General features: G+C 39.2%; 1 protein-coding gene across 4 annotated transcripts in view; it reads right to left on the bottom strand.

The window, feature by feature from the left end:
- MED14 (mediator complex subunit 14) overlaps positions 1–18,298 on the bottom strand; it is a 72,676-nt gene extending 54,378 nt beyond the window's left edge. For 3 of the 4 annotated variants that reach the window (XM_068533233.1, XM_068533232.1, XM_068533231.1), the window contains exons 1-10: positions 17,734–18,297; positions 13,035–13,061; positions 9,338–9,443; positions 4,311–4,484; positions 3,519–3,648; positions 2,924–3,052; positions 2,501–2,608; positions 1,838–1,970; positions 929–1,079; positions 376–487 (exon numbers count right to left, since the gene is read on the bottom strand). In XM_068533233.1, coding sequence (XP_068389334.1) covers positions 376–487; positions 929–1,079; positions 1,838–1,970; positions 2,501–2,608; positions 2,924–3,052; positions 3,519–3,648; positions 4,311–4,484; positions 9,338–9,443; positions 13,035–13,061; positions 17,734–17,948 — 1,285 coding nt within the window. In that variant the 5' untranslated portion in view covers positions 17,949–18,297. Of the gene's footprint in view, positions 1–375; positions 488–928; positions 1,080–1,837; positions 1,971–2,500; positions 2,609–2,923; positions 3,053–3,518; positions 3,649–4,310; positions 4,485–9,337; positions 9,444–13,034; positions 13,062–17,733 lie in introns of all 4 variants that reach the window. The other variant, XM_068533234.1, reaches the window with a different exon arrangement.
- Between the last annotated feature and the right edge of the window lie 1,468 nt (positions 18,299–19,766).

Consider the following 19,766-nt stretch of genomic DNA (forward strand, 5'->3'; position numbering starts at 1 on the left):
ATATTTTGCTTCATTCAAACAGGCATTATTTCATAAATACATTATAAATATTTGCAAAGCTGCCTTAACCTTTTAGAAGAAAAAACAAAAGAAGATTCATATTAAAATGTTAAAATAGCTTCTATATCAATAGGAAAGAAAAGTTTTAAGGAGAGTCGATATACATACATTTCAAAAATAAGGTCAAGCTAAATGAAAAAGAAGAAAGTAAGGGGAAAATTAAGACAAGCTTGGTAGATCACAAATTAAAATACAGCCTCTACAACAAAATCAGTATATCAGGAAAAAAATCATTAAGAAAGACTCTTCAGAAAATGAAAGTGGATACTAATTTAAACAAAAGACAGACAAAAATGCCAATTTAAAATAACCTACAATTTTCATTGGCATTGAAGCCTCTAAGAATGGCCTTCAGTTCCTGGAGCTTCTGATGAGCTCGTGCATGGACACTGTCAATCAGGAGTTTTTCTATGGATAAATGATCGATCTGCATAAACGAGAACAGAATTGTATGTGCAATTTAAACATTTTTACTTTAAAAGCCTGAGAGTAGATTATTGTGCACCAAGATACTTCCTTTTAGAATCACAATGATTAAGTGTTAACCAGTAAAAGAAAGCAAACTTAAAATTAAAAAAATAAATTTAAACGGTATTGATAACTTAAAGGCTACAGTTAACATTCTGGCAACTATAGATCTCATCTAAATTACAGAATTTGAAAAAACATCTTAAAAATTATATTAGATGTTAAAACAACCACAACAAATGTACAAGCATAACATTCATTTAAAATAAGTTTCATAAAGGGTTTTAGGAACAATTAGGTATTTTAAAGGATTTGTGCTAAAAGTTTAAGTATAAATGGTAAGTTATATTACTATATTCATTTAATCAAACCAATGTTGAAATATATTGAGTTCTTTTACCTTCATGGCTCTTTCTACTAATTTGGAATCAGAAGCTGGCAAAGGAGGATCATGAAAAATCTGTAAAGGCTTGGAGACATCATTCTCATCAATTTTAATGGTAACTTTGTGAACAGATGCTGTCCCTGTTTTTCTCCCAAGAACCTGTTGACTAAAGAGAAAAAAGAAATATTAAGAATTTTTTCCAACACAGTCTGTTAACTTCTGGAATAAAAGAGAGACAGTTTATTGTGCACCTTATCCAGAGCCTAGAACATGGCAGGTCCTCACTGTTTGTTGAGGGAGTATTAATATTGGGAAGACAGCTATTCTGTAATCCAACACAATATGATTTACTACATTAAAAAAAAAACAACAGACACAGAATTTAAAAGTAAAACACATGCACACACACACAAAAAGGCCAAAACAATCTTTAAGTGGTGTCTATTCACCTCTGATTCCTTCGCAGAAAATGGGAATCAAGCAAAGTTCAAATAGGGAATAGAGGATTGTAAAACAGCCTGATACTGATTTTCCCCAAAAAACTCCCCCAAAAGTTTTTAAAAGGTGCAATTCAAAAGATAACACTGTGATAAGCAAGGATTTTTTAAAAATGATACCTGATAATCTAACCTAATGGTCTTTTAGCAATCTGGTATGAAGCCAGAGTAATCTAATCTTTAAGAATAGTAAGTTTTAGTACAAATAGATAAACGTCTACATATTTAAAACATGCCATGTTCTAAGAAAGGTGTCAATTATGGATGTCCTATGTGGTTTATATGATACCATAGGACTTTACCATACAAAATCATGTTGCTAGAGGTACACAGAGGTATATGGTAAATCAGATGTATGAGAGAAAGAGAGAAACAAAAAGAGTATTTACGGTTATTGCATGACCCCACCAGAATCAACTTTACTTACTTCCAAACTGAGAGGGAGAGGCACTTTCCTGCATGATACCTTTCCACCTGTACGAGGTCTCCCCACCGCTCTCGGATCAACATTAGAGTTTGGGAATGTAGCACTTCTAACTGAAGTGATAAGCAGAAAGAATCTGATGGATCTTGTTAAGCAAATCTAATATATTACTACAACAGCCAATGAAGTGTAAGCAAACTTCATTTAACAAACGCTCTATTCCCCAAAAGTTGGCTATTATACTTCTCCAATGACTTATACAAAAAGTGTTGGAATTTGTGACATAATTTTAGAAAAAGGTTTTGCATTTAATTTTGAACCAATATAAACAAAACGTAAGGTCCAGGTTGCCCCTTAATTAATCATAGTTTAGAGAATATGGGTAGACCAAATGGTACTATTTTTTCTCTCCAAATAGTACTATTTCTACCTCATCATTTAAAGTTTTTACCTGCAAAGTCAATAGTAAAATTAAAAACTTGGTTTTTAATAGACATATCACTATTCTTTACACTGGCCAGTTCCCCAGCCCCCATTTCCACCCAAAAAGGGTGACGGGGAGAGTTTAAGCTGCTCTAGTTCAGGACTAGGGGCAGATGGAAATTGTGTGTGTGTTGGGGGACACAAATTCTTTACAAATACAGGGCTCAAATTTCAGAAGGATACGCAGGCAGCTGTACATGTCCTGAAGAGGTTTCTCATCAGCAAAGAGCCTAGACTGTACCAGCTGATGGATAAAGTTGATCTGCATACTATGAACCAAGGCTCGTCCATCTTCCATTGGCAGGAGAAAAGAAGGTGGTTAATCAGAAAAGTGTACAGATTGTGTCATAGACCAACTAAGGAAGAGTACCCTCACTAACGATGAGTTTAAAAAAAAGAACTGAAATTATCTATGAAAACTAGAGAGTATACTAGAGAAACACCGAAACTTCTGTGGTCAGTAGGCAGTTACGATTATCATAAAATCTGCATCAGGTTACAGGATAAATTGCTAAACACATGTATTATTCTTCAAGAATGTTTCAATAATATAACACCAAACATTTAAATCAATACATATGATTTAAATCAGTATTTATGATTTACCTCCTGTTTCCTTATCCTCAACTAGAATTTCTAGCTTGAGAAGACGCCAGGGAACATCAGGGTCATCTCCCATCACAGTCAAGGTGGCTTCAAATTCTCCTTCAACTCGAAACTTCACTCGGCCATTTGCTTTTAGAAGAAGAAGAAGAAGGTCTACTTTGCTAGAAAATAAGCAGCTTCCCGCTAACCTAGAACTTTCAGTTTCGCTCACGAGAAATTTTAAATAGACTCAAGATTCTTTCATAAGTGTTCAGACAATTCACCGGTTCCTGCATAAACAGTAGCCAGCTTCCAGGTCATCAAGAAACCAAAGGCAACTCTTCTAACATCAAGGAACAATAGTTTCTTGAGGCTCAACTCTAGGACCTAGTCTCTCCTCCAGCCCCAGGTAATCTTGCCCACTCCCCAGCTTCAAATACCAGCATTGTATTTCCAGGTACTAAAGGGAAATGATATGGCACAAGTTACGGATTCAAATACCACCAAAATTGTAGGTCAAGACTTCATAAGGATATTTTAAAAGATAAAACCCCAAAAGCTGTTTGAAAAATATTCTAACGAGTCAATTCTTTAAAAATGTATTTCAGGTACATACCGACTGTAAGATTTGCTAACTGAGGAGGAAGATCTGTGGTTACAAGCCGATGTCTAAGAATCTGGTTCAGCTGGTGAAGTGTAGCTTGTTTCTCAATTTTGGTAATTGGGTCTGGAGGAATAATTTTATCCTACAAAAAAGTTTAAGTGATCTAAAAATAATGTACAAAGAGACATAATTTTTACCTGCGCCTGTTCTAGCACAGTATTTTCTTACTTTACCCAAGAGAACCTCAACACTCATTTCTGCAGTCTACATCCAATAACAGTGACCATTACTATCATGCATTAGAGTGTCAATGATTCCACCAGTCACCCAGCTAAGACGGTAATGCAACACGATCTTCTTCATGTTCTATTTATGAAACCAACTTAATGTCACTAGATGACTTTCACCACTTCTTAGAAGTATAAAATACAACAGCACCAAGTGAGTAAACAACTACCACAACAACAAATTTTAAAAAACACTTCCAAAAAGCAACTAGCGTGCCGTATTTTCACATCTGAAATAGATGTTAAGTTACCTTCATAATTCTGTTCACCCTCACCTAAATAAATAAATAAATAAATAAACTCATTTTGATAGCTACTCACATTCTGGCTCCAATTTATTTCAAACCCACCCCCCCCCCCAAATTTTAATTATAGAGAAAAAAGCAAACTACATGAAATATTTATTTTAAAAATACAGAACAGTTTTTTGTTTTGGCTGGGCTACTTATTAATATTGTAGAATCCAATGCCAAAGCCTTCAACTTTTGGGGGTGGGCTGGGGTAGGAATGCACTTACCCTAATGCAGGTTGGCAGCCGTGGGTAAGACCCAGTAGTCAGTACATCAATAGCATATGGGATGGCAAAACTAGGCAGGCGTGCATGGACCAGAGCATCTCTAGCTAATGAGGCCAGGCGATCAGCAGTATCCACAAACAGGATGGCTTGCTGATCTAAGAAGCTCGAGATCATCTTCAAAGCAAAGGATAAATGTATTACGCTTCCTTGAAAACTAGCCACTTTTCACGTCAGATATCATTTATTGATTCCAAAGTAAACTCTGAGAGGAATTAATATAGCTTTTCCATATTTCAAAATATTTCATCAAAAAATTTTCCAGTAATTTGAGGAAAGAAGAAATATTTTTAAAAACCAGTAATTTTCTATCAATTTAAATAAAAGGTTTCCCGATTTGTTTCTCCATCTTTAACATTACACATACATATGACAAGTTAGGAAAAATAAATAGAATAAAATGCTTTTTCTCTTACAGACTTCTAGAGTTGATTGGTAATACAGGAGACATAAAAGCATGGTCTCCTGGACCCAGACTGCCTTGGTCTCAATTTTAATTCTGCAACTCACTAGCCCTATAACCTTGGGCAAGTTGCTTAAATTCCTCTTTGCCTCAGTTTTTTCAATATAAAATGGAGCTGATTTCCTCCCCCTCATAAGGTTGTTCGAGGATTAAGAGTTTATGTATATGAAATCTTTAGAACAGTGCCTAGAACATATAAAACACACAGTAAACATTGTCCATTATGAGATCTAGGCCAACTTCACGCCCAATACAGAAATCCTTTCCATCAGTTCTCTACTCAATGCATTTCACAAGTGTGCCTAAACTAGTAGAGGTCATCATGAAGCTGAAAACTACTTCCTTTCTGGAACAATACTTAAGGTCTTTCACGTCCTTCAAACAGGGGAAGCCCACTCTATCTTCAAGCTGAACATTCCAAATTCCTGACTTACCATCTCTATTCCACTGCCTGGAAATGCTCCAGTTTATCAGTGATCAACTTAAAATATGGTATCCAGAATTAATAACACATCATGCACACACAATGCCCTACATTTTCTCAGTATTCCCACACTCATTTTATTATCTGATTTTCACGACTCTAGGAAATAGACAAAACAAGATAATTACTATTATCTTAAGAGATGAGAAAATTGAGGCTGAGGTTTAGACACTTGCTCAAAGATAGTGAATAATCAGAGGAGCTGGAACCAAAAAATGTTTTTTCTAACTCTTAGTTAGACCAGCACAGCCCCGCAGAAGTGCTACCTTCCATGACTAGTAAAATGGAGTTCTATTAACATCACCAACACTAACTTCTTATCAGCAGCCACGACACTGCTAACACACAGCAAGCTTGAAGTTAACTAAAGGGCCTTGATCTTCTGTGCATGAATCTCTATCAAGCAAGGTCCCCTTTCCCACCCTGAACCTAAAGCATGACTGTACTCTGATTTTTAACATATTTGAATCCTGCTTCTCTCAACTTCTGTATAGGTTTTTACTCAGATTTCGGTCATCCCAAGTCTCCATTCACTCAGGACACTGTAAAAATGCTTAGGCCAAAGAATACTAAAGACTTCCGTCCAGGAAGATGTGCATCAACCCTAGTGGGGTGCCACAGTTCATCGAGCCTACATCATTCCACCTTAAATGTGGGTTATTAATGAAACTCTCTAAACTACCTTGCTCAACTCAAAATAAACTAGCTCCAGCTATATTTCTTTGACTTAGAAATCAAATTAATAAAGATAAAAGTTTAGTTTTGAGTTACTTATTAGTGAATCCATATAGGTCCCTAATAATCATGTTCTTTTTTTATTTTTAAGTACTCACATACCAACTGTTGATATGATTAATACCAACCTCCTTTAAAATTTAACTGAGCACCAAACAGACACTTCTCTAAGGAAAATATACACATGGCCAAAAGCACATGAAAAGACGTTCAACATCACTAGTCATCAGAGAAATGCAAACAAAAAACACAGCGAAGTGCCACTTCACACCTACCAGGATGGCCAGAATCAAAATGTCAGACAATAACAAGTGTTGGCATGGAGCAATTAGAACCCTCTTACATTGCTGGTGGGAATGTAAAATAGTATAGCCATTTTGGAAAACAGTCTGGCAGTTCCTCAAATGATTATTAAATATACAGTTACCGTATGACCCAGCCATTCCACTCCTAGGTATATACCCAAGAGAAATGAAAACACATGTCCACAGAGAAACTTGTATATGAATGTTTATAGCAACATTATTCATAATAGCCAAAAACTGGAAACAACCTAGAAGTCCATTAACTGATGAATGGATAAACAAAATGTAGTAGATCCATACAATTCAGCTATAAAAATGAGGTACTGATACATGTACAGTACAAGTACAACATGGGTGACCCTTGAAAACATCATGCTAAATGACAGAAGCCAATCACAAAAGACCATATATTATGATTCCATTTATATGAAATGTTCAGAATAGGCATATTTAGAGAGACAGTAGAGGTTGCTTAGGGCTGGGGGGTACCTGGGGTGACAGTTAAAAGGGTAATGATTTTCTTTTTGAGGTGATGAAAATGTTCTAAAATTGACTGCTAATGGTTGCACATATCTGTGAATATACTAAAAACCACTGAATTGTACACTTTATTATCACTTTATTATTACTTTTTTTTTTTTTTTGGCTGCACCGCACAGCATGCGGGATCTTAGTTCCCTGACCAGGGATTGAACCCGTGCCCCCTGCGGTGGAAGCGCGGAGTCCTAACCACTGGACCACCAAGGAATTCCCAGAATTGTACACTTTAAATGGGTAGATTGTATGGTATGTGAATTATATCTCAAAATTGCTTTTAAAAAAGCTCAAGGAGGAGAAAGATATTTTTTCTTTTTCTTAGCTAAAACATTATCCAGACTGCTTTACCATTAGTTAGAGTTCTATAAACCGTGTATTTATACACTCAGCTAAACACTTCATATGTCTGGCATGGCTAAAGGTCATTATCTATTAAGAACCTCTAATGAGTCTAGTTAAATAATCATTAGGTTGAGAACACAAGTGTCAAAACGTGAATAATCCTCTAATTCTCCAGCTGATGGACTTTATCCCTGACAAAAACACATCTCTGTATCTACATTCACAAAACAAAAATACCAAAACTTTATGTATAAAGTTCAATATGAGACTTTATTCAGAATGTGACTTACTGGAACAGCCAATTCAAAAAACTAATAGGAAAATACTATACTATGAATTAATGAAAGATAAATACAATATGGCTCAATATCAAAACCAAGAGTTTTGGATTTTGCTTGATATTATTTTAACGACATACAGCTCAGTAGTATCAAACAGGTACTTTAAATACCCATGGTATAATTAGGGATTTAAAACTAGATTTGAAAAATTGAATACTTGGATTTTATATACTTCAGTAATACTTAACTCTTCACTGAAAGTCTGAATATCTTTAGGAAAAGATTACCTCAAATTAACTAATTACTGAAAAGAAACCTTAGGCTTTTCAGAAATACTATACCATGCTTCTTCATTTCGGCCAAAATAGATTCATTAGACCTGGTATCCAAATTTGCAAAACAATGAAATGAATTGTAAACTTTCTGGTAAATAAGCTTGGAATAAGCCTGTTTATTAATATTTATAATAAAAACTATCCTTTGAATGATGACAACATGAATAAAATGACTTTTTCCCCCATAAAGAAAATTCAATATATGGTACAAAATATCCTCCCCCTTTGATCAATGTTATATAAAAGGATGATACCAGCTTACTCCTAGAGACAAAAGATCTGTGGCTAGAAATGTGTCTTCTTTTAACTTTCAAAAAAATATATTATTCTAGAATTTTAAATTCTCAACTCCTTCAAACCTCTTTTTTCCTTTCACTTTAGCAATTTTCACATAAGCTTTCTTTCTAATGATAAGGGAACCTAGTGAAACTGAGGATAGCAAATGCACTGGGCTAAAATTGAGGGGAGATGTCAGAAAATCATATGCAGAAACACACTGTGTTGGAGATTTCTTTCTAAAGGGAAATATTATGGAATATGCAAACCCCAATAGATTTGCAAATGTAAAGTTACTATAAAAATATTTCAACTTAGCTTGTCAGGGTGCTCTCATTATTTTAAGATTTTATTCATTTTATTATAATTACTCTACCCTTTCCAATATGAACTCCATTCTCCTCATTTTGTGTCTCGTCTGTTAACATCATATCATCCTCCCCAAGTTATGAGCTCAACAGGCTAACACAAGATCCCTACTGATGTTTCTCCTCCTTAACATTTCTTGAACATAGCTTAAAACTTTTGTGGGGGGTAGGGGGGTGCATATTTTAGAATCTTTGGTACACTTCACTACAGGTCACGCCTATGAATTCAAAAGAATGACTCAACAGTCAAAGGACCATGCGCTTCCTGAGGGCAGGGACTATGCCTTATTCAAGTCTCCATCCACCATGCCTTATGCCCTGTGTGCAATAAAGGGTTGGAGAATGAACAGATGAATAAACGAAGGGACAGATAAGTGCTATCATCAGCTCTGTGGCCTTGAAAAAGCCATTTAACTTCTAGGAACCTTATTTCCTCATCTGTAAAATAAGAAGAGAATACCGACTCTGCCATTCTCAAAGGGCTGTCAAGAAATCAATAGGCAAACTTAGGGAATACTCTGCAAACTCGAAGGAAGCATACGAATGTAAGCTAACCATTTTCCCCCTTTAGGTCCAGTCTCATATTTAATGTCTTCTAGCGTAATGACATCTCCAGATATGGCCTACTCTTTTTTCTGATTAGGTGTCCATAAACAAATACTAAGTTTCTACAGATATATATTATACATTATCATACAGAAATAATGATTACTCACATAAGTAATGTATCCCAAAACATATCAGCAGATATAAGTTAGAGCTAAAATTAGAAACTATGCCCATTACAAGTTAACATTCCAAAAAAAGTTATTTTATATAAAATAAAGTCAAAAGTTTAACTCACCGCACATTTTTCCACTTTGCCAGCATTATTAGCCCATTTTACTAAAGCTAATAATCGAACAAAGAGTTGGCGTGTCCGGCTAGCAAACTGCACTATTTCTATTTTCCTTTAAAATAAAACAAAACAAAACAACTCTTAATGAACCAACAAATTTGAAGGAGTATTTCACAATTTATTTTATCTGAGCTAAAATATGAATCAGTCTTTGTTTACAACCATTACAATGAAATGAACCACCTAAAATACTTATCTAAATATGAATTATTGTCACATTTTGTGTATCACCTGCATATACTTCATTTTCTACCTCAGAGTAACATCTCCAATAGAATGCTTAAGCAATGAATCACATTTTCAAATTAATTTTATACTGCAATAAAAGTTGTTCACTAATATATATTAAATTCACAAATATAAAATTATTATATAGAAGTTAACTGGGTCACAAAGGGGACCAAATTATGGTTTGAAGTTGAAATTATGAATTATGAATTTAGTAACCTTTCTGGTAACAGAAAGAAAGTGAAACAGCTCTTTATCAAAACTTGACACTGTATTATTTCTACAAAGGCAAGGGCCCATTTCCCATCTTGCAAGAGCATGGTTTATAAAACTGAATAAAGAGCTTAACTATGCAACTCTTTACCAAACTAATTTCAATAACAAAGTACTAAAAATAAAAGCTAGAAGGTCTGTCCATATCTATTTTTATGCTACACCCATTACAATGCTTTTTCTCCCCATACTCATCAGTATTTTTATCATCTCCTCATAAAGGCTTAAAAGCTTTACGTTGTCAATCAGCGTGTTAGCTAGACCTCTCAACTTCATGTCAGCTACAAAACTGATAATCATACCTTTCATGGTTTACCTTACGACACACAAAAAAATATTCGACAGGCCAGGACTGATGACAGGCCCCAGCAAGACACCAACCTCCCTCCAAGTGGACTCTGACATATTAATCTTGTTACAGCTGTTCACTGACCTGTAGATCCAACCCACACCTCTGTATCCCACCAACAGCAATACCATGATGCAGTGCACCAAAATGAAAGTTTCTGCTGAAGCATAATCCTAACTGAAGACCACAGAGTCTAGCTCCTATTGAGAGCATACGCAGCCCACAAACAACCTGAAAGACTTCCTTAAGGTTCAGCCTGCAAAATGATTATTGGTAATAGAAAGGGAAGAATCAAGGACGCTGATACAATTATGACTCTTTGCCAGGGTCTGTGAAGGATCCTTAGAGATAAAACAAGCAGAGAGCATCACAGGCAAGACTGGAACACAGCAGAAATGTTAAATGTACACTAAGATCTGGCAGTCGCCTCAGGGCCAAGAGTCTCAGTGCTGTCATTCTAACTCAGCAACGGCTTACAGAGGATGTGAGGTCTCTTCTCTCGCAGAGTAAACCTATTTGTATATTACTAATTCCGTTGCCAGAGGAGCTTCTCTACTGGAAAGGAGACATCCCCCTTTGTAAACTATTTTAATATGGTTTTTTCTTGACACCACGCTGTCTCAAGTGATAGGCAGCATGAGTTGGTTTTCCAAGGCCCAGTGTCCCTTCCTACCCCGGAGTGGACAGAACAAATCCTGATTTTCTTTTTTTTTGTTTTTTCCCAAATGAATGCATTGTGGGTATTTTATTTATTTATTTATTTTTGGCTGGTGTCAAATATATTTTTTTAACATCTTTATTGGAGAAAAATTGCTTTACAATGGTGTGTTAGTTTCTGCTTTATAACAAAGTGAACCAGCTATATATATACATATATCCCCATATCTCTTCCCTTTTGCATCTCCCACCCTCCCTATCCCATCCCTCCAGATGGTCACAAAGCACCGAGCTGATGTCCCTGTGCTATGCGGCTGCTTCCCACTAGCTATCTATTTTACATTTGGTAGTGTATATATGTCCATGTCACTCTCTCACTTCATCCCAGCTTAACCTTCTCCCTCCCCTTGTCCTCAAGTCCATTCTCTAAGTCTGTGTCTTTATTCCTGTCCTGCCCCTAGGTCCTTCAGAACCTTTTTTTTAGATTCCATATATATGTGTTAGCATATGGTATTTGTTTTTCTCTTCCTGACTTACTTCACTCTGTATGACAGACTCTAGGTCCATCCACCTCACTACAAATAACTCCATTTCGTTTCTTTTCATGGCTGAGTAATATTCCATTGTATATATGTACCACATCTTCTTTATCCATTCATCTGTCCATGGACACTTAGGTTGCTTCCACGTCCAGGCTATTGTAAATAGAGCTGCAATGAACATTGTGGTACATGACTCTTTTTGAATTATGGCTTTCTCAGGGTATATGCCCAGTAGTGGGATTGCTGGGTCGTGTGGTAGTTCTATTTTTAGTTTTTTAAGGAACCTCCATACTGTTCTCCATAGTGGTTGTATCAATTTATATTCCCAACAACAGTGCAAGAGGGTTCCCTTTTCTCCACACCCTCTCCAGCATTTATTGTTTGTAGATTTTTTGATGATGGCCATTCTGACCGGTGTGAGGTGATACCTCATTGTAGTTTTGATTTGCATTTCTCTAATGATTTAATGATGTTGAGCATTCTTTCATGTGTTTGTTGGCAATCTGTATATCTTCTTCGGAGAAATGTCTCTTTAGGTCTTCTGCCCGTTTTTTGACTGGGTTGTTTGTTTTTCTGATATTGAGCTGCATGAGCTGCTTGTAAATCTTGGAGATTAATCCTTTGCCAGGTGCTTCATTTGCAAATATTTTCTCCCATTCTGAGGGTTGCCTTTTCGTCTTGTTTATGGTTTCCTTTGCTGTGCAAAAGCTTTTAAGTTTCATTAGGTCCCATTCGTTTATTTTTGTTCAAATCCTGATTTTCATTTCCTTCCTTTAAAACGGTCCAGCCAAACCATAATACAGGTATGCTTCAATTGTCTCTTCCACTTCTATCTTTTCGATCTATGCCTAATTCTCTCAGAAAGGTCATTGGGGGTAGGGAGTGGAGCATAGTCACTAATAAATGCTAAAATCCACCCTAGTGACTAGGTATTTTAAAAAAAGATCAACCAAAGAGCATAAGTAGTTCCAAAGATAGAGTCAAGTAGCCTATACTGTAGCCCCAGTTTAAATCTCCATCACCTGATTTCTTTGAAACCTTAATTTATCTTGTTCCTTTGGACTATGGAAACATACTAGCGTTTAGTAATGTCTTAAGCCCCAAACTCCAACTGAATCAAAATTCTCTTAACTATAAAACAGCAATAGCAGTAGACAAATGTCCACTCTCCACAGATATCTAATAGCATCATTGCAGCAAATGATAAATTAGCAGCAAGCTTTCTAAAGTCAGTCTCTTCCTCAGCTTTCTCCATTTAGTTCTGTATTTTCTACATCTTCCTACCCCCTCAGGCACTTGACCTGGTCAGTGATTCAATAAAGATTTCTAGAAGAGAAGGTCCAGAGCTGGCCTCATACCACGAATTGTCAAGGATGAGGAAATTATATTTCCCAGGGCTCCTTAAACAAATGGTGTGAAGTCACCCTAGGCTCTCTGCGCCTAGGTTCCCGGTCCACAACTCTACCACCCATACCTACACATACCTCCCCGCCCCCCGCCACTTTCTCTCTCACTCACACACACACACAGACACACACACATACTCATCGATATATCAACACAGACACAGATTTAAGGTTTTTTTCATACTCACCTTTCCACATCAGATTTCCTTGGCAGTCTAAGAAGAAAAAAAAAGAAACTGACTAAATACACGCACACCTTCATCAAAATATGGTAATGGTCTTTACTTTGACTTATTAAATACCTTAGTATTTCAGAAAAACTGGATAAATAGACACTACAGGCTTGTGGGGCTCCCTACTCTTTTTTATTTTATGAGTTTCCGGCAATATAGCTACAAAGGAAAAACTAACAAAGGAACATTTCTCTCCATTCAAAGTGCTTCAAAAGATACTGCATGACCCTCAAACATTTAAAAAGACCAAGTCTTACCTTAGCACACTAAATCATAGAGAGAGAAAATATTCTTTTAAGACCAAAATGACCATGGATGCAAGGTACTACTTAGTTGCCAGCCTCCCCATATTCAATGGAACCTTGCTTCCAAGCACTAATCCCTCCATGTTTTGTTATGGTGGGCAAAACTGGAAGCTAGGCACACAAAAGGGCCAGCGTCAGCCAAGGGATGTACAGTAATTATGATGTTGCTTGGTTAGATGCAAATGATTACTTTTAAACAGTTCCAGTGAGATTTTGATCTCTTTTTTGGTAGTTCTCCAGTACAAAAGCCAGCAACCAATGTCACCATTTCCCCTGAAATTATACCATTTAACACTCTCACATCCACCGATGCTTAGAAAGGTCCTGATTTGCTTCCTGAATCACCACATTCTGTAAACCTCTATCCTATGATCCAAGATTCAACAGCCTGAACTCTAAAGCCTCCCCTACATCTCATAGGCTCTTGAAGAATACGCACTGAGCCGCTTAGACCCTCTTCCCCACCGACATGCCACAGGTGCAGAAAAACTAAAACCACTGCCAGAGATTCGAGGTACAAGGAAGGGAAACTATTAAAATGAGCTCTGACTTAGAGTTACCTACAATTCTTCGGGTAGATAATGGGATGGAAGCTCAAGTTATGATCCAAGTGATACAAGAAACTAGGTAGGAGCTAGAGAGGCCAGCAGATCAGAGGATGAAGCAAAAATTAAGGCCTTATTATAAGACTGCAAGTAAAAGCAGCTACTGGGAAGTTCCTATACCTGTGAAAGATCCGGAAAACACTCCTTGAGAAGACTCCCCTGTTCTCAAGAGAGGGAGGGAATGAGAACCATGGATGCTTGTATGTGAGAGAGGGAGAAAAACAGAAGAGTAGAGCCTTCGGGGGTAGAAAGAATAGGAATCATTGTTCTAGCCCCCCCCCCCCAGAGACCCTAAAAGGATCATCTCTTGCCAGAGGTGGTGTCATTTCAGGGACAAAGGACAGGCTTTGCTGCCTACATCCCTTCCCCCCCCCCCCAATTCCTCCTAATCTATTTAAAATTCCTTTATGGATGACAAAGCCACCACTTGGGGAAAAAACCAACCCTAAAGGGCAAATCTTTGGAAGAAGTCACAGAAACCTTGTTTACACCAAAGTGTTTTAAGACAAGTTTACATGACTGAGATCCTAACATTTTTTGATTTTAATTAAAAGAGGTTTTTAAAAGGAAGAACCTAAGTCTCTAAAAAATCACAGCAGAATGTAAACTCTTAAGATGAAAGCATGTATTACATGAGTCGGGGGAGGAAATGAACAAGCAAAAGGAAAAAAAATAGAAATCTGGGGCCAAAAACAAACCACCTTTTTTGCTTTCAATAGTCCACAGACAAGCATCAAATGTGGCAGAAATAAGACTCAAAGTATACCTTGAACACTGGTTTTATATTAATACATTAATCCTGGCAGTTTTTACCCGGAACAAGGAAAAATACATGATTTAGGAACTTCCAAGGTATATTCCTAAACCAGTTTTGGTTACCACAAATCAAAACAGAAAAAAGTTATTTTATATACCTATGTATCAAAAGCAACAGTGAATTTTCCCCTTAAATTCTCCATGTCTACAATGACAGGTGCCCTGACTTAGAACAGTTATTGTTCTCAGCCCTGGGGAAGGTAGCAAACAACTCAAAATCCCTGTCCTCATTGAACTTCCAGTGAGGAGGAGACAGACAACAAAAAATAAGTGCTGTAGAAAAACAAAGCAGTGAGTAAGAAGGATAGATTGAAGGGGCAGAGTACTTCTCATGGGTGATCACCAAGAAGTCTTTCTGATAAGTTACATCTGAACAAAGACCTAAAGGAAACATGAAAGCAAGCCACACAGATTTCTGGGGAAGAGCAAAGGCTCTAAGGTGGAGTGTGCCTGACCCTATCAAGAAAGATCAATAAGAATAGCGTGGCTGAAACAGAAGAAGCAAGGAGAGTATTAGAAATGAAGTTAAAGAGGTAAGGGAGAGAAGACACATCATGTAGGATCTTAAAGGTAGACCACAGTCTTGGTTTGCTCAAGATAGTCCCGGTTTATGCCTGTCCTTCTGCCATTGTTATCAATAGCACCACCTTTCATACTCAAAAGTGTCCTGACTTGGACCATAAATTTTATGGTCACTCTCTATACAGGTGACTATAAAAAGTTTTTACTCTAAGTGAGATGGGGAACCACGGGAAAGTTGTGAGCAAATAAGTTTTAAAAGGATCATCCTGGGGCTTCCCTGGTGGCGCAGTGGTTGAGAATCTGCCTGCTAATGCAGGGGACACGGGTTTGAGCCCTGGTCTGGGAAGATCCCACATGCCTCGGAGCAGCTAGGCCCGTGAGCCACAACTACTGAGCCTGCGCGTCTGGAGCTTGTGCTCCGCAACAAGAGAGGCCCGCGCACTGCGATGAAGAGTGGCCCCCGCTCGCCACAACTAGAGAAAGCCCTCGCACAGAAACCAAGACCCAACACAGCCAAAAAAAATAAAAATAAATAAATAAATAGCGTTCCCTTTAAAAAAAAAAAAGTACGATTAAAAAAAAAAAAAAAAAAAAAAAAGGATCATCCTGGCTATTTTATGGAGGAAAAACCGTAGAGGGGCAAGGGTACCAGCAGAGGCCCCAGTTAGCAGACTACTGCAGTAACACTAGCAAACGATTAACACTTGATGGAAACGTTGAAAAGTGGTCAGATTCTGAAGTCAGAGATGACAAGACCTGCTAATGTGGGACTGGAAGAAAGAGGAGCCAAGAATTACTCCAAAATTTCTGGCCTAAGCATCAAAAGGAAGACTGGAGATACTATTTAGTGAGATAGGAAAGTTTTGGGGGGATCGAACGGAATTAGGAGTTTGGTTCTGGACTTGGTCCACTGAAATGCCCATTAGGTACTTAAACGTAGGCACCTGGATATAGTCTGCAGCTCAGTGGAGACGCCTGTGCTGGAGAAATAAGTACGGGAATCATCAACATATAAAGGGTGCAGGATGAAGTATAAAACTGTATACTTATTCTACAGCAATACAATAAATGTTTCTCTTTTCATAACTAAGTCCTAAAACAGTAACAGCAACGCAATTCAAAGAATTGCTACAAATGCCCTATGGAGAAACGAAATATACAAATTACACAACCACCGATAGCGGCAGTTTTCAACAGTTTCCCATAGCTCTACATAGGACGGGTGCATGATATTTTCTCATGGATATTCAAATTCTTATGAAATCCAACAACTAATGGTGCAGAGAAGTACATTACCACAATAATCCCTAATCATGACAGCTATTTAAGTTTCTCATTACACGGGCGCGGGGGGGGGGGGGCGGGGGAGGCTTCTTTCTGTAAAGTACAATGTATCAAAATTCTCAGAATGATGTTTTACAGGAGTAAGTGGAGCCTATTCTAATTCTTTAAGTCATCTGCAAAAAAATATTTTAACAGTCTCTAGCAACAAATTACTGTGACACTGCACAGCCTAATACCTACATACTCATGTATTTCAGCTGAATACACTGATCTGGAGCCTACCAATAGATAAAAGATAAAAACGAATCTAGATGAAAATTAGTCATTCTTACTTTTTCTGAACATGAATTTAAAAATGTAAAACAGTAATTCAAGTATATATACCCCTAAATTTTAGTTTCTTTTCTTCACACACCTGAAAATCTTTACAGTGTATTCTGATCCTATTCTGAAGAGATTAACACCCTAATCATGTCCCAAGGCATTTCACCCGGTAACTTGGTGATTTATAAACTCCGTTCATACCCCAAGAGACAATAACAGCAGGCTAGTTACAAAAAAATCTTACACTATGCGTTAAGACTTCAGTCTCAAACGTTCCAGAAAAACAAACAAGCTTGGAATCCAAAATTTTGCATTATTTTATACACAATACATCTCCTGAGTTCAAACTTTGTCAGAAGTAATTACAACCTACATTTAAAATGTACCGTAAGAAGCTGTAAAACAATTGCTCATCTTTGGGATTTTTTTTTTTTTTTAAGCTCGAATAGTATGTATTCCTAAACCGTAATCTTGGGGTCTGGGCTAGAAAGCTTCCAACCAAGAAATCAATAGGGTTCAGCTGGCAAATCGAGCAAAAATTCCAAAGACTGGCTTTTCAGGGAAAGTCTAACAACGTGCATGATTCACAAGTCTCGGCTGCTTCATCTCCAGAAAGATCCCAAATGCAAAGCTTCTCCTCCACCTCCGCTGGGCCCCAAGAGTTCAAAAATTCTAGACTAAGCAGCCCAGCAAAGAGGAGAAAGCAGCAACCTTTTGGGGAGAAGGAGGTGCGAACCTCTCAGCCGGCTGGGCGGGAAGGGGGGGCTGGGGAGCAGGCGTGGATTTCGCGGCACTTACAGGTCAGTCAACACCATGAGCTCCGAGTAGGCCCGGTGCAGCAGAAATTCGATGAGGGTGCTTAGCCGGTAGCCAGGGCTAGCCGCCGCCGCAGCGGCCGCCGCCACGGCGGCTCCCGGAGGAGGAGGCGCCGGGGCTGACGCCGGGCCGCCGCTGCCCCCGCCGCCGCCTCCGGTCGGGACCAGCTGGTGGTTCTCCAGCTGCACTGGGGCCATGGCGGCGCTGGGCCGGGCTTGGCGCAACGGCACAAGATGCGGCCCTCGAACCTCCCTCCCGGGCGCTCGATCACCGCGCCGAAGTAGGCGCGGGCGGAGTCGCCGCCACCGCCGCCTACTACCGCCAGGCCGCCTCTGAACAGGAAGCCGTGCGCCGGCCGCGGAGGCCCGCCCCCATGTAGCGACAAGCCCGCCGGCTCCAGGGACTGGAGCAAGGGGCGGGGGGGAGGGGGAGGGCGGGGAAGCGGGGCGGGCGCCGCAGAGAAGCTGCGCCCCCGCAACTGATCAGAGTGCGCTCCGCCAGGCTGCCGCAGCGTCCATGTTGACGGCCCAAAGCGGAAATTGTTAGGCAGAACGGAAAGGGAGCCAAAGGGGGACTTCCGACAGCAACCTGTGCCTTTTCTCCCGGCTGTCGGGCGCTCGGACGCTGGGGGGCGCGTGGGAGTGGGGCTGGGCCGGCGCGCTGGCGGGAAAAGCGGAAGCGGGGGCCGCGCGGCCACGGAAGTGAGTGTGAGGGCAAGGCTGGTGTCCTCACCGGGAACGTCAGCAGTTGCCCCGCCCTTGCCCTCTCCGCCCTCCGGGATTTAAAAGGCTCCAATTTGCGCTGAGGTGTCGATCAACGCTCCCCTGGTGGGTGCAACACGACCGGGAGGCCACCCTGTCCCACATGTTTGTGACTTATGGTTCTGGACTCGCAAAGAAATTGTTGCGGCTGCGTACTTCTGACTGCTCACATCTTTGCCCCGCCCACAGTCTGCCCATGTGCCTTTCGTGGGATAGAAGACGTTTCCGTCATTTTTTTTTTTTTTTAAACTGTGGGAAAAGATTCGAGAAAATATGATTAGGGGTAGGAGCAGGGCCACTGGCAGAATAACTTCACTTTAACGGAGTTAAATATATGCTGAGCTCTTTACCGACCCCCAGATCCTGGCAGTTCTTATTAAATAAAAACAGCCCTTAAATCCTCTACCGCTGATTCTCCCACTTGTTTCTTGTCCCTGCTCTTGAAGTAGCCGCCCTGCCTTCCAAGGACTTTCAGTTCATCTTCTGTGCCCTACTGCCACTTTTTCCCCCTCAAAATTCACGTTTAATAATTTTGCTTCCTGCGTTAAAGCGGCGATTCTCAACCTTGCCTGCACGTTGGAATCTTGGGGGGTGGAGGGGTGGGTGGCTTTAAAAAATACTTATGCCACCCCCACCCCCAACACATTCGGCTTTAATTGGTCTGGGCTTCAGGATTTTTAAAAGCTTCCTAGGTGATTTTAATGTGCAACCGTTTAAAAGCGTCAATTGCTGCGACCCTTTTCAAACATCTATTTGCAGATTCTTAAATGTAACTCTTAGGTGTAAGAGATGCACTTGCTGTTCCCTAAGGTTAAAATACTCTCATTCTTGTCCACTTGTGTAATTCTTAGTCATTCTTGAAGACCATTCACCTGTCCTTTGAGGGTGTAACTTTTGGAGTGTAATTAATCACTTGCTCCCTCTTTTGTGAACCTAAAGCACATTTACACAAACAATACCATCATAGTACTCAGCAAAAGACATTAGATTACTTACACCATCCCCCCACAGGTACAGTTGCTGGAGGGCAGATACCCTCCCTAAGATTCATCTGCTACCTCAGGAAACAAACACGTTTTTTCTAAGTTAGTTAGAATGGTACCATTTCTTTTGCAGTTGTTTTGATTTGTTTTACTGAAGCTTCTTTTTCCTCTTTTGAAAACTATTGACTTCACTTAAAACGCCCTGGTGGTCACATACACAATGTACAAGATGGTCCTTAAGGTCTTTTCTCATACTCACATTCTGATTCTG

The sequence above is a fragment of the Eschrichtius robustus genome, chromosome X (assembly GCF_028021215.1).
Source record: "Eschrichtius robustus isolate mEscRob2 chromosome X, mEscRob2.pri, whole genome shotgun sequence".
In the NCBI taxonomy this organism is placed as follows: domain Eukaryota; kingdom Metazoa; phylum Chordata; class Mammalia; order Artiodactyla; family Eschrichtiidae; genus Eschrichtius; species Eschrichtius robustus.